This window comes from Rhinatrema bivittatum, chromosome 3 (assembly GCF_901001135.1).
Source record: "Rhinatrema bivittatum chromosome 3, aRhiBiv1.1, whole genome shotgun sequence".
Lineage (NCBI taxonomy): Eukaryota > Metazoa > Chordata > Amphibia > Gymnophiona > Rhinatrematidae > Rhinatrema > Rhinatrema bivittatum.
The window spans coordinates 81820303-81844703 of record NC_042617.1 but is presented as its reverse complement, the minus strand read 5'-3'; the positions used below and the strand labels follow the sequence as shown (position 1 = coordinate 81844703).

General features: G+C 41.5%; 1 protein-coding gene across 3 annotated transcripts in view; it reads left to right on the top strand.

Moving 5' to 3' along the window:
* NRXN1 (neurexin 1) overlaps window positions 1–24401 on the top strand; it is a 2509029-nt gene that overhangs the window by 275469 nt on the left and 2209159 nt on the right. The window contains exons 3-4 of one of the 3 annotated variants that reach the window (XM_029593410.1): window positions 10634–10663; window positions 11783–11820. The exons of 1 other annotated variant lie outside the window; for it this stretch is intronic. In XM_029593410.1, coding sequence (XP_029449270.1) covers window positions 10634–10663; window positions 11783–11811 — 59 coding nt within the window. In that variant the 3' untranslated portion in view covers window positions 11812–11820. Of the gene's footprint in view, window positions 1–10633; window positions 10664–11782; window positions 11821–24401 lie in introns of those variants that run through there. One more of the 3 variants, XM_029593405.1, reaches the window with a different exon arrangement.

The following is a 24401-nucleotide window of genomic DNA, read 5'->3' as shown; positions in this document are numbered from 1 at the left end:
CTTCTGGAGACCAATTGGCAGGGTTGGCTCCCGTCTTGGTCATAGTAGTTAGAGGGACTGTCAATGATGAGTAGCTTTTAATAAAGGATCGGTAGTAATTGGTGAATCCAAAGAAGCGACGCAATGCCTTCAGGTCTGTGGGTTGAGGCCAGTCCCAGATACTCTCAAGTTTCTTGGGGTCCATTTGAAAACCATTCTTAGAAACAATGTATCCCAGGAAGGGTACATCTTCTTTGTGAAATTCACACTCCTCAAGCTTTGCGTGAAGGTGGTACTCACGCAGGCATCTTAGGAGTTTCTTAACATCCTCCTGATGACTGCAGATCCTGAGAAAAGATCAGTATATCATCGAGGTATACTACTACGCATTGATACAGTAAGTCCCGTAAGATGTCGTTCATCATATTTTGAAATACTTGCAGGTGCGTTACTTAAACCAAAGGGCATGACTAGGTATTCAAAGTGTCCATCATGGGTGTTAAAAGCAGTCTTCCATTTCTCTCCTTCTCAAATATGCACCAAGTTGTATGCTCCTTTTAGGTCCAATTTGGAGAATATTTTGGCCCCTTGGAGTCTATCAAACAGTTCAGATATTAAGGGCAAGGGGTACCTGTCCTTGATGGTATTCTCATTCAGACTCCTGTAGTCGATGCAGGGGCAAGAGGTTCCATCCTTCTTCCCTACAAAAAAGAAGCCTGCACCAGCAGGAGATTTGGAAGGTCTGATAAATCCCTTTTGTAGATTTTCTTGTATGTAGGTAGACATAGCTTTGGTCTCACCTACTGAAAGAGGGTAAACTCTTCCTTTGGGAGGTTCTGAATTTGGCTTCATATTTATGGCACAATCGAACTCTCTGTGTGGTGGAAGAACATCAGCTGCTTGCTTAGAGAAAACATCCTGGAAGGAGACGTATTGTGGAGGTAAGCCAGGTAATGATGAGGTAGTGGGCATGCAGATGAGCAGTGAAACTTCAGCAAGACATTGACCATGATAGTCTGGTCCCCACCAGGACAGTTCCAAGGTAGCCCAATTAAATTGTGGCATATGGTCTTGAAGCCACAGCAGACCCAATACCACCGGATGCATGGCTTTTTCCAACATTAGAAAAGAAATTGATTCTAAGTGTAGAGCTCCAGTGTGCAGGCCGATGTCCTGGGTGGTCAATGAAACTTCTCCAGGAAGTGGTTCTCCATGGATGGATGACAATAGCAGCTATTGGTGTGGTAGGAATCCATAGATGTTCAACCAAGCGCTTCAGAATAAACTTACCTCCGGCACCGGAATCAATGAGAGCGAGAGTCTGAAATTCGAGACCTCCGCAAAGCAGAGATACTGGTAATGATAATGGAGGAGTAGGAGAGGTGAGGCCCAGGAGACGTCCTCCTGCAGATCCCAGGCCTGTCATTTTCCTGGATAAATGGGACAGGTTTGGATTGCATGACCCGATTGCCCACAGTGCATGCACAACCCCATGCGCTTGCGATAACGTATCTCCTTAGAGGTCAAGTGGCTTCAGCCTAGTTGCATAGGCTCTTCCTCCTCTAGGGGTGCAGATGGTATGCTAGAAGCAATAGGCACAAGTTTAGGACAATTAGCCCCCACTGTAGACTTTCATGGACTCTTAGCCTCTTGAGTATGATCGCAGATACGGTGGTCAATTCTCCCTGCTAGTTCCATCAGGGACTCAAGGGAATCAGGCAAATCGCGAGCCACTAATTCTGTGATCCGTTGGGCTAGGCCAGGGATGGCCTGCAGGGCTGTGAGCTAAGCCGTGTCCATGGAGTTAGCAATCCGTTGTGTTTGTGGCATTGTGGACCCTTGGTTGCAATGCAGATGACTCTGTCCATGGGGAGGAGCCCCGTGGGGAACCACTGCAATAGGCTGACACAGATAGCAGACACAGTATGGATAGTGTGTTTATTATACTGCTGTAGATAGATGGTGAAAGCAAGAAGGTAAGGCACTGATCCACGAAGTGCCAGTACGTTCAACAGGCTCAGAAGTATAGTCTCACCCAGATGTTCACGATAGGCGGGAACCCATAGTGCGGGTAACGCCGTGGCTGGTGGGTGGAGCTGGAGTGCCGGATTGTAGAGGTACTCACAGAATGAAGGCATCTTCCTGGTGGTAGAATGGTGGGACCGAAGGTCCGTGGTGCAGGATATAAAGGTAGATGGGTCCTCGAGGAGCAAGTACCCAATGGTCCAATATCCTGAAATGTAGAATAGAGAGAAAGACTCCCGAGGAGCAGTTGTCTTAGTTAGTGAGGAACCCCGAAGTGAAGTTGGAAGCGAGAGACCCCAGAGGAGTGGGTGTCTAGAGCTTCTTACTGGACCGAGGCCCTTAGAGTGAAAGCAGCGTCTAAGCGTGCAGCTTAGAGCAGTCATAGTAGCGAAGCAAAGTCTTTGCTAACTCAAGGTGGTAGCAGAGGCAAGGCCAGATATACCTGAGGTACTGACGTCATGTGGTGGGGCCGCCCACGAGGTTCCCGCCATGTCGTATATTTGAGCATAGGAGATGTGTGTGCTCGAGCCCTGGGAGGCCACGGGAGTGAGCATGGCAGATGGGGATGCCCAATCTGGTTTGGAAATGCTGAGGCCCTTGGCACTCGGCACCGGAGGCAGCCATCTTGCCCAAAGAGACTGAAAGGGGAGAAAAAGAGGTAAGGCAGAGCGGTCACAGCCATCTGCGACCGACGGATGCAACAATAGTAATTTTGTTGAGTCCTCTGTAGTCTATACATGGACAAAGAGATCCATCCTTTTTGCCGCCAAAAAAAATCCGGCTCCAGCTGGTGACTTGGAAGGTCGTATAAAACCCTTTTTCAAATTTTCTTGAATATAGGCTGACATGGCCTCAGTGTCTGAAAGAGAAAGTAGGTAGACCCTTCCTCTAGGGGGCTCCAAACCAGTCTTTAAATTAATCACACAATTGAAGGACCTGTGTGGTGGCAGTACATCTGCTGCTTGTTTTGAGAACACATCATGAAATGATGAGTATTGTGACGGCAGACCAGGGAGAGAAGTAGAGATAGACATGCAGGGTATATGAGTTACTCTCTTCAGGCATTGGTTGTTAGAGTTCCAGGGTGCCCCAGCCAAACTGGGGTGTATGGTCTTGCAACCAGGGTAGGTCAAGCACTATGGGATGATTGGCTTTGTCAAGAACCAAAAATGAGATGGTCTCAGTAAGAAGAACCTGTGCGCAGGTTTATAGGTTGTGTGGTGATAGAAACTTCTCCTGGAAGAGGCTCGCCGTGTATAGAAGAAAGGAGCAGTGGAGTTGGTGTTGGGATGATAGGAATTTGAAGATGTTCTACCAGCCTCTTTAGAATAAAATTGCCACCTGCACCAGAGTCAATGAGTGCTAGGGTCTGAAATTCGAGAGTGATGAAGATAATTGAGACTGGGAGAGTCAGTGGAGGAGATGGTGAAGTAAGACCTAGGAAGTGTCCTCCCGCGAATCCTAGGTCTGCATGGGTTTGTCTTCTTCAGTGATGGGCGGAGGCAGAGTCTGTGGAGCAGGTGTAGGTTGTGAGCGTATACTCCCTAATGAGTTCCATATTAGGTGCTACAACCCAAGAAAGAGATCTAGGTGTCATAGTGGATAACACATTGAAATCGTCGGTTCAGTGTGCTGCGGCAGTCAAAAAAGCAAACAGAATGTTGGGAATTATTAGAAAAGGAATGATGAATAAAACGGAAAATGTCATAATGCCTCTGTATTGCTCCATGGTGAGACCGCACCTTGAATACTGTGTACAATTCTGGTCGCCGCATCTCAAAAAAGATATAATTGCGATGGAGAAGGTACAGAGAAGGGCTACCAAAATGATAAGGGGAATGGAACAACTCCCCTATGAGGAAAGACTAAAGAGGTTAGGACTTTTCAGCTTGGAGAAGAGACGACTGAGGGGGGATATGATAGAGGTGTTTAAAATCATGAGAGGTCTAGAACGGGTAGATGTGAATCGGTTATTTACTCTTTCGGATAGTAGAAAGATTAGGGGACACTCCATGAAGTTAGCATGGGGCACATTTAAAACTAATCGGAGAAAGTTCTTTTTTACTCAACGCACAATTAAACTCTGGAATTTGTTGCCAGAGAATGTGGTTCGTGCAGTTAGTATAGCTGTGTTTAAAAAAGGATTGGATAAGTTCTTGGAGGAGAAGTCCATTACCTGCTATTAAGTTCACTTAGAGAATAGCCACTGCCATTAGCAATGGTTACATGGAATAGACTTAGTTTTTGGGTACTTGCCAGGTTCTTATGGCCTGGATTGGCCACTGTTGGAAACAGGATGCTGGGCTTGATGGACCCTTGGTCTGACCCAGTATGGCATTTTCTTATGTTTCTTATGTTTCTTATGAATGTTTCTTAGGACTCTTTACCTCAGCTGAACGCTTGCGCAGGCAATGATCAATTCTGCCAGCTATGTCAATGAGTGAGTCCAAGGTATCAGGCAAATCACATGTGGCCAATTCATCCTTGATATAAGAGTGAAGACCCTCTAGGAAAATTGCACGTAAACACCCCAGGTCCCAATGAAACTATGAAGATAGGGTTTTAAATTCAATAACATAGTCCGGAAGTGGCTTAGCCCCTTGTTGGAGGTGCAAAAGAGCGGACCCAACAACTGTCTTGTGAGCTGGATCATCAAATGCTGACTTGAAGAGAGCAAGAAATCCTGGCAAGTCACTGAGGATTGGATCATTGCGTTCCCATATAGGTGAAGTCCAGGCCAGAGCTCTTCCGTCTAGAAGTGACAGGATATGTTGTCTTGGCTAATGCAGTAGGGAAGTAAGATGGTTGTAGAGAGAAGTGCATAAGGCACTGGTTGATGAAGCCTCTACACAGCAGGGAATCTCCTGAGAAGTGAGTGGATGATGGTAGAGGTACAGAAGTTCACATAGAAACCACTTGCGATGAGGCATGTTTACCTGACGTGGTAGAAGTATTCAGCTGCGAACTCAACTGATTGAAAGCAGTTGTCAATGTCTCTAAGGTCCTCTGTTGTTCAGTAATACGTTGGGCCAGGCAGGGAATGGCCTGCAGGGCTGAGACCTGAGCTGGGTCCATGGTGTTAGCAATCTGTTATAATCTGGTGTGGTTGTGGCCCCTAGGCCGAAGTGAGAGTTGGTTCCACCCACAGGGAGGAACCCTGTGAGGACTCACTGCAGTAGGCGTGGCCTCAGTAGAGATGGACACAGATGAGATAGACTTTATTGTACTGGAATCATGGGAAATACCCATAGCATGGAGAGAAGGCACTGTCCAAAGTAGTAAAGCAGCTCAATGCAGATATCCCCGGTAGTGGCTCACAGAGTGGAGTACGCCAGGGAAGTCTTCTCCTGATAATAACTCTCTGGAGGGATCCGGAAGTGGCCCGCAGCATGGGGTATATTGAGCATCAGCAGGTAGAAGTCCAGAGAGGTGCAGAAGGTCAGCAGAGTGAAGTAGATGATGGTACTTACTCCGGAGTATAGAAGGGTAGCTGGAATGAGCACGGTAGTGGCTCGAGGCATGGGGTACACCAGAGGTTCCTTCAGCTAGGAGGTAGAAGCAGAAGTAGAATTCACTAGGCTGAACTCAAGATATCCTGAATCAGGAAGATAGGAATCTCCAGGCAGGAAGGCCCTTCGAGGAGTGGATAACCAGAACGAATCAAGACCCCTGAAGAGCGGGTACCTAAGGCATTCTAGTTCAGGAAGTAGTGAAGCGAAGCATCTACGAATGGAGTGGAATAAGCAGGAAGGAAGTCCTTGCTAACTCGTAGGAAGCTTAGGCTGGCTGGGTTAAATACATCAGGCGGGTGACGTCATGAGGAGGGGACGCCCCCGAGGTTCCCGCCGTGTCATCAATAAGAGAGGGCCTGGCACGCACGTGCCCTAAGTAATCCCCACCTCAAGATGGTGGATGGAATCGCCCACACCATCCCGGGGACGCCAAGGATGGCGGCGTTTGCAGGCTGAGGTCGCCATGGCCTTGAGAATCACTATAGCAGGGAAAAGAGAGGTGAGTAGCAAAGGTCACAGCCGTCTGCGACCGATGGGCGCAACACAGTCCTGTGCTTTTTCCCTTATGTCTGCATATTAGTACCCTGCACTATAAAAGTCAGGGCCCAGTATTGGCTGTCATCTCAATCTTATTCCCATTTTCTCTCCTCCCTCCCCTGCTTTCGAATTGGAGAGCGATGCTGCAGTTGCATCACAATCATGTAAGCTAATTGATAAGGCTGGTAATCCCCATGCCTTGTGTTAATTGGTTATCCCCATGATTCTGTTCCATGCTGGTTACCCCCCATGAACCCTTTTCTTAATTTCAAAATCTAGCCTTTAGGAATTCACAGTGTTTATCCCATTTCTTTCTGAATTTGTTTACTGTTTTTGTCTTCACCACTTCTTCTGAAAGGGCATTCCATGCTTCCATCACCCTCTCCGTGAAGAAATATTTCCTGACATTGGTTCTGATTCGTCTGCCATGAAGTTTTATGTAATGACTCCTAGTTCTGCTATTTGCTTTCCAATGGAAAAGGTTTGAGGAACATGCATTATAAAAACCTTTCAGGTATAAGAAAGGTTTTAATGAATAGGGTTTGGTGGTCCACAGCATTTTTCTAGTCAGCATTCCCTCCATAACGTTCTTACATTCTGTTGTAGGTTAAAGAGGTCTGGATCTGAAAACTGGAATATCTTATTTAAAGCAAGGTCTGGGTGTTCATTAACATCATCTCCAGGCCCAACAGCTTATTGAACTTCAATCAGTCTCTACCCAAGACTATGAAGTAAAAGACCCTCATGGGCATTCCTTACTGAGTGTCTGCATATGACATTCTGCAGTGATTTCACTATTGCACAGAGCTAAATTCACATCACCATGAACACATAATTATCGCCAGTTCATCAGCCCTCTGGTTTTATGGCTTTATAAGAGCAGGTCAGATTGAGGTTTTGTCACTATTCATGTACACTGATGTTCTGGTTTCCAGCCTTTCCATGATTAATTACTAAATCACTAGGCCTTGGAGTGGCCCCCAAGATACTGTTTCCTGGCTAGTACAGCATGCATCATGGAATGGTCCACAGATGGACAATCCCACTTCCAATGGCTGGCTAATTAACAGATAAATCAGGAGCCTTCCCTGGGTAGATTGGCTTGGATCAAAGGATTGTGTGAAGAGGGACATTGCCATTCCTTGGTCCTCCAATCAGGTTCTGGAGTCAGCTGGATTAAGGTCTAATTTGTGGGATTTCCTTGGTATGCCCCCATCATCACTACTTAGGAGTTGTCTGAATTGTAGGTCCCGGTGTCCAAGTCCTCTGTGGAAGACTGCCTAGTCGTACATCTAGAATATGTTTCACAAGTTGAACTACCTCACTCAGGAATGGGCTGAGTTACTTGCAAAACCTGCTCCAAGACTATGATTATGACCATTTGTTTCCCTGAGTGTCCCTTAGGTATCAGCCATTGTCAGCAAAAATTCATTAATTGTTGCACCATTCAGATACTGCTGCTATGCACTCTAAAACTATTCCACCCTTCCAATTTGACAATTCCATCATCCAACTTAAAGACAATGTTAAAGATTTAGGCTTCTGGGTGGACAATGATCTAAATTTTAAAAAACACATCTCTACTAGAACAAAAGAAGGATTCCACAAACTACAGGTAATCAAACACCTAAAACCACTGCTTCATCCCCATGACTTCAAAACAGTCCTTCAAGCCCTAATATTCTCCTGTTTGGACTACTGCAATTCTCTTCTAATTGGACTACCCAAGTCATCCCTAAGACCACTACAGCTTCTTCAGAATACCGCTGCCAGAATCTTAATGGGGAAAAGAAAATCTGAACACATCACTCCCGTTCTCAACCAACTACAATGGCTCACAATTGAGAAAAGAATCGAATTCAAAGTCCTCTCAATACTGCAGAAAGCAATTTACAAAGCAGATTACTCTGCTCTTGTTGACGTCATACATATCCACCAATCCCTACGCACTACAAGAACAACTAGTAAAATACAACTTGTGATTCCATCTCTCCATCTCGCCAAACTCTCTTCCACCAGAAATAGAGCCATTTCCATCATCGGCCCAAAATTATGGAACTCACTCCCTCAGTACCTCGCTGGTCAAGAAAACCCTAAATCTTTTAAAAAAGAACTAAAATCTTGGCTACTAAGCCAATCTCTTACTGACAGCTCGGACTTTTGATCTCATAACTATCAGTCTACCAATAGGACAATTTATCCCGCCCTCTAACTACAGATATATCCTATTATCTATGAACCCTGTTTTTTCAGTATACCTTACTTGTAATATATCCTGCTGTTTGTTAGACTAATTTTTATGTCTGTTTCTCAGTCTGATTAATGTAATCTGACAAATTTAAATGTAACTGGTTTGTTATAATGTAAACCGGAGTGAAGGCAACTCTGCTATACCTCGGTATATAAAAAACACTAAATTAAATAAATAAATAAATAAATAAATAAATAAAGTAATTAAAAATTCCTTTCTGTTGACATCTGGCCCTGTCTTTTAGAGTACACTTTTTCTATGTAGACGTTCACCCTTGAGACTGGGATCTTTGACTCTTACCACCAAGCTTGCCAGAGGCTGCAGTTCCAGCAGTTACTGAATCACTTTTTCTTGGTTCTGTCATTGGGCTTGTTGCAGTTTGGCAAGCTGATGGAGGAACCATTTTGGGGTCTGCTCCTGCTTAATCATCCATTTAAGGTGTTCCATCTCCATCCTGGCTCTACTGTAGAATGAAAATGGAAGAGAAAACAACCAAGTTTGGAAAAAGAGTAATGCAAAAACTCCACAAAAAAAGGGGAAAAAGTGAAAAAGATCCCAGAGAGAGGAAAAAAGCATTTGATGATTATTTTTGGTGAGAGATGACCAGGTACTCTTACCTTAAACCGCTGCCTGGTCAGACTTTTAAATTCCATTCTCTGGCATTGTGCAATGTGCAGCTCCACTATGCCTTAAACTCTAGGCATCACATTTTACCACTGCTACAGAATGTGAAAGGGGGAGCCTACCACCCTCGAGTGCTCTCAGACTTGTCTGGTGTGGTTTGCAATCTTATGTGCTCTTCAGACTCACTTTTCTTGGGGGTCCGTCTTTGTTGACTGTTCAGATTCTATTGTCACCTAAAATCCACCCTTTCGGATCAGTACCAACTTGAACCTCCATTTGGGATGTAGCTTCCAGCTTTCTCCTAACTGGACAGCCCTTTTCCTCGCCCTTCCTAGGCATTTTTAGGCCTTGGAAAAAGGCTGGTCGAGGTGGAGCTCAGTCCCTCCCTTTCCCAAAGCTCTGCCTGAGGACACCCTTGTCTTTTTTATGAACTTCCTTTTTTTTCCGTGCCAAACTTTATTTGTTTGTCTCTTTCCCTGGGCTATTGTAATGATTCTTACCCCAACTGCTCATAGAGTTTATATATCCTGTTACAACAGGAAATTATGTGAAAACTAACTATGAAACAAAAGCAACATGAGATCAGTAATATAGTTTTGTATTGTAGACATATAGACAAAAAGTACATCTTTAATTTTAAAAACAATTAAAGTCTGATTCAATCTTTTTCCAGCATATACATTTCTTATCTAGAAAGACTAAAAGTGCTGGAAAAGAGTGAAAAGAGTAATTTGGCCTTTTCTGGCAGAGGAAGTTCTTCACCATGGAGAACATATATGGACAGGAAAAGGTATAAATTCTCCCAATAAGTTGTTACTGAATCAGACTTTCCAGGATGAAGTTGCATGCATTTTTTTCTTTTGGCTGAAGATTTATGTGCTTTCACTATTTATGTTTCCTGGCTTTGTAGACTCAAGAAATGCAACCACATTGGACAATCATTATTATTATTATTTTAAAATTTAATTGAAAAAAACATTGCCAACTGAGGTGTGTAATTCTGTCAAAGTATCCCATGAAAATGGATATTTTGTGAAAAAACTAATTTAGATAATTCTGAAGACACCTCAGATCTGTCATTGCAGAATCCAATTTTGTTTTATGACTTGCACATGTAACATTAATTTTCAATGATGGAACCAAATCTTTTTTTTTTTTTTCTCATGTATTTCTCACAGAGAAAGAGGCATCCTTGCATTATCATTTCAATGTGACAGAGAATTATTTTTTAATTTAATGATCTGGTGCTCATTTTTTAAGGAGGGGAAAAAGATCAGACCCAGCCCATTGTTCAGATTTCACATCTGCAGGATTTAATGTTTCATAATTGCTGGAGGAAACCATATCCTCTCTCACAGATGTGTCTGAAGCAATATCATCAAATTGCAGAAATGAGAAATGGCATACTTAAGGAATTGGTTTGACTGCAAAATCATATTCTTATTCTTTTTCTTATTCAGACTATTACATGGAAGAAATACACAATATGAGATTGCCCAGTGTTTCAACTGCAGTTCTATTAATCTTTGTCCAAAAGCATTCCAAGCAATGGTTGAGAAATGCTTTTCTTTTTTTTATTTTCCTCTGTGATACAGACATCTCATAGGAAACAGATGCCTGTCACAAACCATTTTTGTCACTGTGGCAGCCCCACCTTCCTGTGCTCCCTTGTTCATTGCTGACTGTGCTCTTGTTTCCCTTCAAGGTCTGGCGCACCTGATGATGGGCGACCAAGGTAATGGGCTCTGTTCCTTTTCCACTCTGCTTTCATTGTTTCTTCTTGCTCTGTAGCTGCTTTGAATCCATCTCTTCAAATGATGGGCAAATGCTTGCAAGCTGTCCTTGGCCGCAAAATAAAAGCACAACTCTATTCGCATTGTTTATTTTCTGTTTTGCACCTTAAGCTTTTCCTGTCTCTCTTTTTTTTTTTTTTCCTTTTCTGCAATATCATAAGAGCAACAAAAGCAGATAAGTTATGAAGCCGATTGAAAGAATCCATGCGTTGATCAGAAAGTACAATTCTGGGCTGGGGAAGGGCGCTAATCATTATTGAGGCAAAAGAGGACAAAAATGTTCAGGAGGTCACTTGAAAAAAGAGTCCCATGTTGTACTAAGCCAGCATCCCTCCCCACTGGTGCATGGCTGATTGGAAACATGCAGAAAGCACCTGCTCCTGACTTCTGGAAGGCTGAAAGTACAGTTCTGCATCTGAAGGAAGTTGGTGATTTTTGTATTCATTAACCATTCTTTGTGTTGCTTTTGTATCCTTCCTCCTAAGAAAGCATGGGTCCTCTGTGTTCCTCTGCATGTACATGACAAACAGATTGCTTGACTCCACTGATCACATTCTCATTTGTTTTCAAAAAAATGTATTTAATGATTTCTTGTCTCTTTTCCTTTTCTGTTTCTATGGCTCTTACATATATTCATGATAGTTATTGTTGTTTCCTCTTCTTTATTCTCTTTTGTCTGGAAATGCTTTCTTCATGGAACCATTTCATCAAACCCATAGGTAAAAGTAAAGGTATTAAATGATTTTCTTTCTTTTTAATTCCGTATGCCTAATGTATGTGTGCTATAAGCAATGATAACGTGTTAAGAGCTTTTTGCACTGATTATATGTGGTAGATAAATGTGTTTTTCCCTGTTTTATGGACATACTGTGAAGGTAAGGTTAATAAAAACCCTTCTTAACTTAGATATGACAGTTTTGCAGTAGCATTTTTGTGTGATTGGTTTAGAATGGTAATGGATCTGGAACTAATAATAAATACTGAAGATGAACTGACAGTCAACATTTCAGGTATGACTTTAACTACTACTAGAAAACTCCAGTCATAATGTCCGTTTGTAGATGTTCTCATGCTGAAGACTGTGGCGTGATCTGGAAAAGGCCTCTGATGTAAGTTTAAGCATGTTCTTCTCTAGCATTCAAAGGTCCTTGCCATAGGCTGATCTTGTACAGTATTAGTTGGTAAGAGATTTACAGTATCATTTACAGCAACATGAATACAGTGCCTGAGATAAGAGTGAGAAGGAAAATGGAGAAAAAGTGGACAGCGTAGGAAAGCAGGGTCTTATGTGTTTGTATTGGTGTGAACACAAATGTGTTATCTGATTCTGACTAAACATCAAAAGTGGAACTTTTGAATATTTTATTATATTGAACAGAAGGATATCAGGTGACCAAGCAATAATGAAGGTGGGATTTTGTTTTTTTTTTTTACATTCCTCCACATTCAGATTTTAAAATAAGAATGCATGTTTTAATCTGAGACACACACTCACATAGCCCTTTAGGCATATCTTTGAAATTGTGGGCATGTTGTCTAAAATTATTCAAGCCACCCCAAACTCTGTGACTGTAACAGTCAAACCTGAACCTGTGTGACCCAGCTCACCAGAATCTGGGCTGATCACTGCTTGACTCCTAGTTTTTGACTTTTCTGGTTGTGCCTGCAAAAAGGTGACTTTCCTCTTGTTATTCATCTAGCTGACGATTTTCAAAGCTATTTTCCCAAGTAAATAGCACTTTACCAGGGTAAATTGGTGTTTCATAATATTGCTGTCCTTAGAACAGCTAAGTAGTGAGCATGAAATTCATGCATGCCTGATTTTAGCAGGATTAATAAGGGGTGTTCCCTGTGCCATGTTTAGGTCAGGGGAATGAAGTATACACACAGAATGGAATTTTCGAATCAGGATGCACACTCTCTCCCTTTCTTTCACTCATGGAAAAAAGAAATGCAAAGTCCACAGGTACTTTTGGTATTAGGGATCTGTGGCAGCAAATTTTTAGAAGAATAGCCCTGCACATAGAGCAATGGAATTCAATTCCATTCTTCAAGGACCACTGATGGGTCAGGCTTTCAGGATATCCCTAATGAATATACATGATAGATTTGCATACAGCTGAGGCATAAAACTCGTGTGCATATGCAGGATTCTCTCATACCATAGTCATTAGGGTTATCCCAAAAACACATCCCCATTTGTGTTCCTTGAAGATGGATGTGAATTACACTGAGACAGGATAATTTTAAAAGCCATTTGTGTTCCTAAAACACAGGTTGTTACAAAATTGGCTGAGGTTAATGCAGGTAAGAGTAAGCATGAAATGCTATTTCATGCATGGTTTTACCAGCAGTGAAACAAGGTATTATGGGGGCAAGGATGGGAGAAGAGTCTTGGTACGGTTAGATTTTGCATGTATACTTTTTGATATTAAAACGTTTTGTGCATACATTTTCTTAAAAAACACTTCCTGCAGAAATTAGCAAGTGTAACTTGTGTGAAGAGTTTTACCAGGATCTTCAAAGTAGATTTATGTGGATAAGTTCATTTTGAAAACTGGTGAAAGTTCTGCACTTAAAGGCCCACATAATTCTGTTAGAAAAGTATTCTCATTGTTTTCTTTGAAAATTGCCTATCATTACCGTGGGTACAAAACTAATTATGGATTTTGCATCTAAGCAGACTACAGAAAATTTCCTCTCTTTGCCTGACTGCCAGAAGCCTCGTAACAGGTGAAGGAATTGCTTAAGTTATCAGAAACATTTCTGCTCATCTACTACCTGATCAACTGGGCAAATCTAAGTGAGCTTGCATCAAACAAAGAGGCTGATGTACTAACCAGTGAAACATTTGCAATGGGGCTTTCTAAGCAAAAATGTACAGCCCTTCCCCCAAATTTGGTGTTAGTGATGGGTGAGAGAGGGGTAAAATTTCACATAGTTTGATATGTGCAAAATTGTATTCTGTTTCCATATTGCAAGATTGCAAAATTGCAAGATTATGCAAAGCAGCTCATTATTTCTGATTTCAGTGAAAACCAGAACACAGATATGTTCTCACAGGCCAGTACCTCAATGAGGTAATTTTTTTTTTTTTTTGCTAGTCACTTTAGCAAAGTTTATGTGAAAGTTTTCTATCCAGCTCATTTGTATGAGTAGTAAACTTTGGCATAAACTGGCCAAAATTCTGTTGGAAATCCCTTTGGTTAGTAAATCAGCCTCAGTCTGACAGATCAGAATTAGTAACCTCTTACAACAAATTCCGTTGAACCAATTAAATTATCTGCATTTAACAAAGCTTGGCAATTGAAATCAGCTTAAAAAATCTGATATTAATTTGATCTGCTTTATAGCTGGTTTAGACACCTAGACCAAATTTTAAGGAGATTTGAACACATGAAAGCTAAAATTTCTACAAAAATGAAGCCAGTTTGTTCATCCCAAAATGAGCATCTACTATTCAGTGTGATTTTATATTGTATGCTTGGTTTCTCTATATATTTTGAATCATATCATATGCTTCAGTTCACTTTCAGAATTAAATTTTTCTCTGAGCTAGTTCTGATATAGATTTGTCTTTGCTGAAAGGAAAACTAAATTGTAGATCAAATACGATATCTATATTCACTGCATCATATTAAATGTTTATATTTTTGGCTAACTCACAGTCTCTGACTGGATTTTGTCATATTTACCAACAGGACTGTTCAGAACATAGCTGTTTAGAATCATGCAGTGAACCCTAGGTTCAGAATACTATTTTTGACTTTCTAAAATTCAGGATGACTGAAAATATTTGCTGCTGTATACAGTGAACTCAAAGGAGTTGTGTGCATAAACATAATATACTATTGTAGCAATTTTCAAAAGCCATTTAACCACTTAAAATGTACTTATGCATTTAAAACCTATTGATAATTCAATGACATATATTGTAGCAATTTTCAAAAGCTCACTTACACAGGTAAAGTGCATATGCATATATAAAATGCAGTTTTATGTTGGTAAATCCTTTTGAAAATTACCTCCTAATGTTTCAGTCAAAAGTAATGGCAGGAAAGGGCACCTCAAGCTAAGAAACCTGATTCTAAGACCAAACACTAAGAATAAGAAAAATAATTAGGATGCATAGAGGTCCATATTCAGTTATTCAGTGGCATTTAGCTATATAACTCACTATTTATCCAGCTAAATGAATATTTGGGCACATATCCAGCTAACATTTAGCCAGATATCTTCTTATCCAGCTAAAATGTCAGCCAGCTAGCTTATGGGGGTTATTTTCTAAGCCTCTTGCACGCAAAAAGTCCCTTTTTGCGTGCAATAGCTTGCTGGGGTGGAGTCAGGAGGAGTCGGGGCGGCGAGGAAGTGGACGTGGCACTATCTTTGCTGGCGGCGATAAGGTAAGTTACGTTATTGCTGCCAGAAGCGCGCCCAATAGCGCCACCTTTCACGGTGGCACTATTGGGTGGGAAAGCCGGCAGTGATAACACTGCGGTGGTCCATTCGCTGCCGGCTTTCGCAGGCCCACCCCCTTTCGCCCTCCTGCCCCCTGTTACCGCCGGGATTCACCCCACAGAAACCTGAGATCAGCAAACAAAGCACTGCTAACTATTCCCTCAGTTAAGACGGCCAGGCTAACTCAAGTAAGGGATAGGGCCCTATCCCTAGCAGGACCCTCAATATGGAACAATATGCCTTTAGAAATCAGATTGCAAAGAAACATCAAAACCTTCAGAAAAAGTTTAAAAACATGGCTATTTAAGCAAGCATACAACAAAGAGAAGGGAATTGTAGGTTGCGGTCAGTCGAACTCCCACACACACACCTTTTTACTTAATGTGTGTGTTTCTCATTTTTATATTTTTATTCTTTCTTTTATTTTAACAACAAAGAACTAGAGTTAAGTAGTACTTTATCTTATAGCTGATACAGAGAAAACTGGACATGAATTATAACACCCACCAATTAATACTTATTATGAAACTATGTTACAGTATTTTGATTGCACCTATTTAGTTGTTATAATTTAAGACATTTTATGCAACATGTAGTTATGTGCCCTATTGTGAACCATTGTGATGGCGTCTGCTTAATGACGGTATAGACAAGATTTTAAATAAATAAATAAATAGATAGATAGATAGACAAATAAATAAATAAATAAATTCTCTGTGAGAATGGAAAATCCCAGCCTTAGTGGTGGTCTGGGGCATTTCAGGGAGGCGTTACATTAGCTGGATGTTATCTGAATGAATCAACTTATCTGGCTAAATCTGGTTGCACTAAAGAGCTATCCAAAAGTTAGAAGGATAAAGTTATTCTGTTAACTTTAAGTTAGACGGTTATATTCAGTAGTGCATCTGCAGTATTTAATATACCTCCAAAGTTAGCCCATAAATTTTGTGAAATTTTAGCAGTATCTATTTCAATAAGTAAATATAGTAATAAGGCATGTTTTTGAATAGGAAACTGTGGAGAATATCCTTAATATTCATTTGAATGATATGTGTAAATTAACACATTACATGTTCACGTGGTACTAAGAATCAAAACCTTTAATATCTTAATAAAGAATGTACAAGTTAGGTTAGTATGGTGTGAGTAAAAATGTGATAAAAAAAAAAAACTTGCCAAAAAAAAAAACTGTCAGGGACAAATATAACTGAAGAGTTTCTCCAAATATAGGGGAAGAAGGAATTGTAACACACAAATTTGTTGAATCAGATATTTATATTTACATGTATTGGATTGTGATTCCCTACCTTTAGAAAAATAAACATTATCCCAGATTTCCAAACAATACAAAAATGAAAACAAAAACATGTAAAATATGGGGGCGGAGTCAAGATGGCAGCATGTGAGTAGCATCTCCCGAGCTGCCTGCTTACTGCTTTGGTTTTCTTGTGGTGCTTAATCCTTGATATGCCCCTAAAAAGAAAGGGTAGAGTATGGGTGTTTCCCTTGGCACCCTCTCTTCTCCCAGGTCAGTGTACCATCAAGGAGCTCGCTACTATCTACCCTCTACCAAGGGATATGGACCCCGCTGACGGTTTCAGAAGAGGAGCCTCCGTTTCACCTGGGGAAATATCTTTGAGTTCCCCGGATTAAGGCACCACCGGCATATTCCATCCTCTCTCCTCCGAATTCGACACTCATAGCCATGGGAGTGGATTACCTGGGGGCTGTGGTAGAGGGAGCTGCCACAGAAGGTGTGGCTGGAACTATGGCATCTACGGTGGGAGGAGCGAGTTGTTCTGACAACTTTGCTATCACTCAAGCATCTCTTTTCAGTGGAGTTGAGTCCACTTCATTTTCCACTTTGAATGTACAATCATCAATGGTTTCATACTTGCTACCTGAGCATGTATTGCCATCATTTCTCCCCAAGCCAGCCGTGATGACATTAGACTCCCTGTGGGAATTGGTGGCTCAGCTGGGCCCTGCTTTTCAAGAGTGCTCTTTTCAGATTAAGCAGTATTCTTCTAAAATGGATGCTCTGATTTTGGAATATAATTCACAATTGACAGACCACACTAACAGGATTCAAAATTTGGAGGTCCAAGTGAAAACGGCTCAAAATCCCCAAGCAATATTAGTCCAGGATCATTTGACTTTGAATAGGAAAGTTGAGTTTGTAGAAAATCGTCTAAGATGTTTAAATTTAAGGCTCTTGAACTTTCCAAGATTAGTTGGTGAACAGCTACATAATACTCTTAGGAAATACATGACTGAGATATTACACATTCCTTCAGAAAACATTCTTCTACTTAATAAAGTATATTTTCTACCTTTTTACACTCAAGAGAGAATGAGGCACAGCACCCTTTTGATTTGGGGAATCTAACTGAATTCCTGGAATCTTTTACTTCTGAGATTATTGAAAGAGCAACATTGCTAGTATCTTTTATTTGTGAACAAGATTTAGGCTTGTCATGTGTAATTATTTTCAGTATATGAGGTTCATTTCATGGGTCAATTTGTTCAAATTTTTCCTGACCTGGCTAAAGCCACTCAAGAGAGGAGAAAAAGTTTCTTGACTTTACATAAGGAGATCCAATCTCTTGGCGCAACCTTCCAATTAAGGTATCCATGTAAATTTATAGTAAAATATAATAATGATTGCTATATATTTTTCCTTCCTGAACAACTTAAAATGTTTCTTGATTCTCGTAAGAGGTTGTTTCCATCCTCTTCCCCTAATAAGAGTCCTATAACTTAAGAAATTAATAGGGAAGTATATACAAGTTAAGGCAACTCTTTGTATTGTTTCATATTTTGTGCTCATCCTATGGACCTGCCCCATCTCAAGAATTTGTGGTCTAATAATTAATAGTTTGTTTCCTTTAAAATATTAATCATATTTTTTCTGTGCATAGATATGCTTTGTAACTATGTTAAAATTAATAAAAATAAAAAAAACATGTAAAATAAATCAAATACATTATAAAACATTGAGAGGGACATTCAGCAAAATGCATTATGGCATTAATGCCCATGATATTTATCGCAATGCACAAATGCAAATTTTTCAAATTTATTCAAAGGGGTGGGATTGGGGAGGGGTTTGGGCAGCATCAATAAAAATGAGAGGCATTATCGTACCATGCAATAGCATAATGCATACTATCAATACCTTTTTTTCTCGTGTTAAGCTGTGCGATATGTCCAAAATGGCCGAAATGTAATTTGCGATAAAATTACAAATTCCATTTGTGAGAGAGAGAGAGGGAGCACCTCTGGGATGGCACACATAGTATTCAACTATTTATACTGCTATAGGAGGGCCAGCTAGTAACTCAAGGTGAGGTTTTTATGGTGGTCTAGGGTTTTGGCGCCAGTTTTACATGTAGAATGAGATGTACGAACAGCACAGTAGATCTCGGTGAAGATTTGACATGATTGGGAGTGAGGAAAGTCACAGAAAGATGAGAATTCTGCAGTGTTCTCTTGCCCTAGCTTGATGGATTCTACCAGGATACTATCAAGCTAGGGCAAGAGAACACTGATGTAATCTCATCTTAGTTCGACTTTCCTTACTCCAAATTACGTCAAATCTTCATTGAGGTCTATTGGGCTGTTCATACATCTCACTTTGCATGTAAATCTTGCCCCAAAGCCCTAGACCACCAAAGCTTCACCTTGAGTTACAAGCTGGCCCACCTATAGTGATATAAATAGTTGAGACTCTCTCTCTCTCTCTTCATCTCCCTCTCTCTTCTCTCGTGAGGTGTGAATACTTTAATACGCGATGTGGTAATTCTAAAATTATCATAGCCATGTTCCTTTTCCTTGTTGTAGGCATTATTCATGCAAAACTTATAGCATTTTAATGAATCTAGGGGGTAAATTAAAGATAAATCCAAACTGAGCTGTCCACTATGCCTATCTTATTACGGGCAAGAGAAGTTGATAAAAAAAGATCAAGTTTCTTTTCCAAAAACTTGGTTAGAAAGCCATGCCATAGGAAAATCTAAAGTGAAAATAATTTAACTCATCCCAAAATTCCTGAGGAGCTAAATTCCAGAAGACTGGATCAAAGTAAAGCCAGTCATGTGGTGGAAGCCAAATACATTTCTGAAGGTGAAATAATACTTAAAACATCTTTTGTAAAGCCCTAAGAAATCTGGTGGGAATATATATGCTGGTTCTTAGACAGATAATTATGGATGCCCGTATGCAAACATTTAAAAATCAGACAAAGGATTGTAAATTTGGATCCTACTACAGTGGAAAGTCCCAGAAATCTTCATTGTCAATATCTTTATTCTAATTTCAAAATCAAAGCACTGAAATTCAGAGATTACATCTAAGTTACTTTTTCAGGACATGAAAAACAGAATCATGAGTGTTATATAAGATCTATACAAAACACATCTAATATTTAGAAGAGGATGAGGGACAAGAGATAGTAAAGGCTAATTACAAATGACAGTCTATTCCTGAGTATTTTATAAAATTAATCATATCAGATGTAGAAAAAATGAGGTCAAGGGCATTTAACCAGATAGCATATAAGTTATTTATTCAGCTAAATTTTAGCCAGATAAGTCATTAACCAAATAAGTAAGGGGAGCTTGAGGATGTCCTTTGAAAGAGTTGAGTTAGCCAAATAACTTCAGCTAACTCTGGCCTGGATTTATCAAAATGCGATAAGTATCTCATGCGATAGCAAAAGGGGTGTGTTTTATGCTAATATACAGTTTATTGCAATTTGCACTAAATACCTAAGTGAAGAGCTAAGTTAGCACAAATTGCAATAACAAACAATAGCACAAATTGCAAAAGACTGTGTGATAAGTGCCATACCTGTTGTATTTTTTGCATTCAACCACTGGGGGACCATTGTTAATGGTCCCAGAGAGAGTGAGAGAGTACCTAGCCATAGTGTCTGCTCCCTAGATAGGTATTTGTATCCCTATGGTAGGCCCACCTAGTAACTCGAGGTGAGGTTTAGCTATTAGTGTAGGGGGGTAGGGGCCACTTTGACATTCAATGTTATACGTACGAACAGAACAGTTGTCTCGTGAATATTTGATGATTCTCGGAGTGAGGACACGCACCCAAAAATAAGATTTGGGCAATGTTCTCTCAACCTAGCTTGATGGACTCTCTACCTGGGTAACATCAAGCTAGGTTGAGAGCACATTGCCCAAATGTCATCTTTGGGTGAGTGTCCTCACTCCGAGGGTCATCAAATGTTCACGAGAGACCACTGTTCTGTTCGTACATCTAACATTGAATGTCAAAGTGGCCCCTAACCCCCTACACTAATACCTAAACCTCACTTCGAGTTACTAGGTGGGCCTACGATAGGGATACAAATACCTATCTAGGGAGAGGATACTATGGCTAGGCTCTCTCTCTCCCTCTCCCCCTGAGATGGTTTTCTGGGAGCTTTAAATCTACTCTAACAGGTCTTTCAGGAGACATCACAAAATGCAATGAAATCTTACCACCCAGTAACACAAGCTATCACACAGCTTAACACTATTCAAAAAGGTGTAGTTAAAATCAGCATTACATCTGTGCAATAGCATTTTGCAGACTAGCAAACCCAGCCCACTCCATGTCCCTAACCCCTCCTCTTTTTCAAATTTGCATCGCACCATACAATATGGTGCTATCGCATGCGTTAAAGACTTTCGCATGCGGTAAGGGCCTATCACATGCCTTAGCGCATTTTGATAAATGACCCCCTCTGATATTTGGAGTTAGCTACATAAGGCCTGGAATTTCTAAGGTAGCAGACCTTAGAAAATACGGTGATAATAGGGGGGGGGGGAGTGGCGAAGGGGGGGGGCAGGCCTGTGAAAGCTGGCAGCGATCATACCTCCGCAGTGCGATCACTGCCGGCTTTCGCACCCAATAGCGCCATCATAAAAGGTAGTGCTATTGGGTGCAAAACTGGCGGCGAAAAGAGCCCTTACCATGTTATAAAATCAGGCTACATTTGTGCGCACCGGATAGCGTGCACAAATGTAGGTCGCGCGTGCTGAGGTAGATCTTCAAAAAATATGCACGCATGTACTTTTCTTCGCGCCACCGGCGCGAACAAAAGTACACCAGATTTTATAAGATACGAGCATAGCCGTGCATATCTTATAAAATCTGGGGTCGGCGCACGCAAGGCTGCGCAAAATCGGCAGCCTGCCTCCGTTCCCTGCAACTTCCCCTCCCTACCCCCCAGCTCTATCTAAATCCCCCCCTACATTTGTTGGTCAAGTTACGCCTGCTTGAAGCAGTACCGGGGGACTCAGGACCACCCCTTTTAGGAAGCCCCAGGATTTACGGACACATGGGTTTTAAAATCTACCCCATAGGTTTTTACAATCTGCCCCTTAGTACCATTAAAGTATCCAGGATTGAGGTAGACATCTTTTTTAGATCAGCTCAGCACCTCATTGTCCAAGGAGTTACATACCACACTAGGGGGGGGGGGGGGGGGGGGAGAGAGGAGAGAGAGAGAGAGAGAGAGAGAAGAGGAGAGAGAGAGAGAGAGAGAGAGAGCGAGAGAGAGAGAGAAGAGAGAGAGAGAGAGAGAGAGAGAGAGAGAGAGAGAGAGAGAGAGAGAGAGAGAGAGAGAGAGACTATAATGTGTATGCCCTAGACAAGTATATGTATCCCTATGGGAGGGCCACCTAGTAACTCGAGGTGGGGATTAGGTATGAGCGTAGGGGGTTGGGGGCCACTTTCGCATTCAACATGAGACCTTCGGAAAGAACAGTGGTCTCTAGTGAAGATTTGCTGGCCGTCGTAGTGAGGACACTCACTCCAAGAAGAGATTTGGGCAACATTCTCTCAACCTAGCTTGTTGTTGCCCAGGTAGAGTGTCCATCACTGTCTGGGAATATCGTGGACAGCGATACACCTGCCGGACACTTTCGTGTACTGCGATGGTTCATTGGTTGTTTTATCGCGGTGCACGATGTTTTCGCGATTTGCGACTCCAGTTCCGCGAATGGCGAAAACATCGCGTGTGGCGATGTTTCCCCACTGCATGAAAAATGCCTTATTTGCATAGGACACACCCCCACTGCGATATTGGAAAATGAGGCCCTTAATCAGTTATATTCTTTTGAGTATAGCCAGGTAAGTTTAAAGTTATCCGGCTAACTTTAGCTGGATAACTTTAAATTTAACCAACAATATTCAAAAGATGGTCTCTTAGGTTTAAAATTATCTGGCTAAAGTTTGTCGGATAACTTTATTTGTTGATATTTAGTGAGACTTTTATCCCACTGAATATCCTGAATAAGTTTTCCTGCTAACTTTAGCTGGATAAGTTAGACTTTTTAAAAAATATGTTGGCCTCAATGTGTAAAGCTGATATATTTATTTTATTTTATTTATTTGTAATATTTATATACCATTGTTCTGAATCAATCACAGCGGTTTACAATGTATAAATAAATAACATAGTAAAAAAAACCAATTACATAAAATTCAAATAATACACAAGCAGTCAGTAAAAAATAAAATAAAATAAATAAAAATTTGAAATACATATTTAAAATACAACCATAAAAATATAATTAAAATTAAATTGAAATAACATAAACTGAGTTAAAAATTTAAAATAAAAAAGAAGAAAGGAAATGCTTTATTTAATAATCCAGATTCTGGAAACATCCTGCAAGCCAAAATAAAAGAAACTGCCTTGGTTAAGCATTATTTTCATAAGTTCGTTTGAAAAGCCAGGTCTTCAATCTTTTTTTTAAATGCAGCCTTAGTTTTATGAGCATAGAGTTCCACAATTTGGAACTGGCTACTGAAATAGATCTTTCTCTCTTACCTCACTTAAATGTTCTAAGCAAACTGAAGGGACTGTCAAAAGGTCTTTTATCTGCGGATCTTAGATCCCATTGAGGAGTGTGTAGGTGAATCACTGAGTTTAGCCATTCACCTTTCTCATTATATATTGATTTATGTAAAAGACATAATACTTTATAATCTATTCTGTATTTTATTGGTAGCAAGGCCGGTAAGAGGGAGGGAGGAAGGGCAGGGGGCAGAATAGGGGGAGGGCCTCAATGACGGCACGGGCCATGGGGCATGTTGGAACATCCCGGGTTGGCCCATTGGGTCGTTTGAAACCCGGGGGCAGAGGCAGCAGCATAGAGTGTTATTTGGGAAGCAAGCTCTAGCTCCATCCTTTTTGGCTCTGCTCCCTGCACTGCTACCTTCGCTGTGAATCTGGTAGGTCATCTCCTCCCTGGCTGTCATCGAATCTAATCTAATTTAAATTGACCTATTTGACTAATTAGTATTAAAAAAAAAAAAAAATAAGGAGGGTACATTTAAGCCCTTTTTTTTGCAGCCATGCCATGCGGTCGCAAGCAGCAAGGTTCTGCTCATCACCCAGCCCCATGAGGGCATCCCAACAGTACAGCCCCATCCAAGGAGGAATCAATGGGTTTACTGCCATTCAACACCCCCGGGAGGGGGGGGGGGGCACAGGGCCAATAGGCCATAAGGCACCTCTGGGAGGAGGCAGACAAAGGTCCCAGTTCCCTCCAAGAGACCCGCCAGCCGATTTGAGAAATCCAGAGAGTGTCAGTGCAGTGAGGGGAATGGGATCGGGGCTTCCTGGGCATATTCACTCTACTGGAGGCAGCTGCATCCCTCATTCCTCACCATTTACCCTCCAGCCAGTGGGGTAGGTACCTTGTGGGAACCATGCAGCCAGCCATCCAGGCTGTTTTACCCCACCGGGAACAGGGTGGTTTTCAACTGGGAGAGCCCAGCCGTGGAACTACCCTGCTTTTCCTTACAGTGAACCATCCGTGCAGATACCAGTTTGGAGGGCTATAAAACTGTACTTTTTCTTCCTGCCCTGTGTAGCCATACTTGGATCCCCCAGGTTTTTAATCAGGGTTCCCAATCGCAATGGCAATTTGGTAGCCCCTTGGCATGGGACAGTGGGCTTCCATGTACTTCAAGCTCAAAGCAATAGCTTGCCTGCACTATGGGAGCCCATAGTGCCAGTTCCCTTGCACCCTGGGGGAATGCTTGGCCCCGGCTGCTGCCTGTGCTTCAGCTCCTAGTGAGAGTGGTGGTCCTTCGGACTTACTGGATCTCCTGAATACCATCAATGTGGATTCTGCTCTGGCCCCTGTGGTACAGTCAGCATCCCCTGTGTCTGCTGAAGGTGAGTCTGACATTATTATGCCTTTGGTT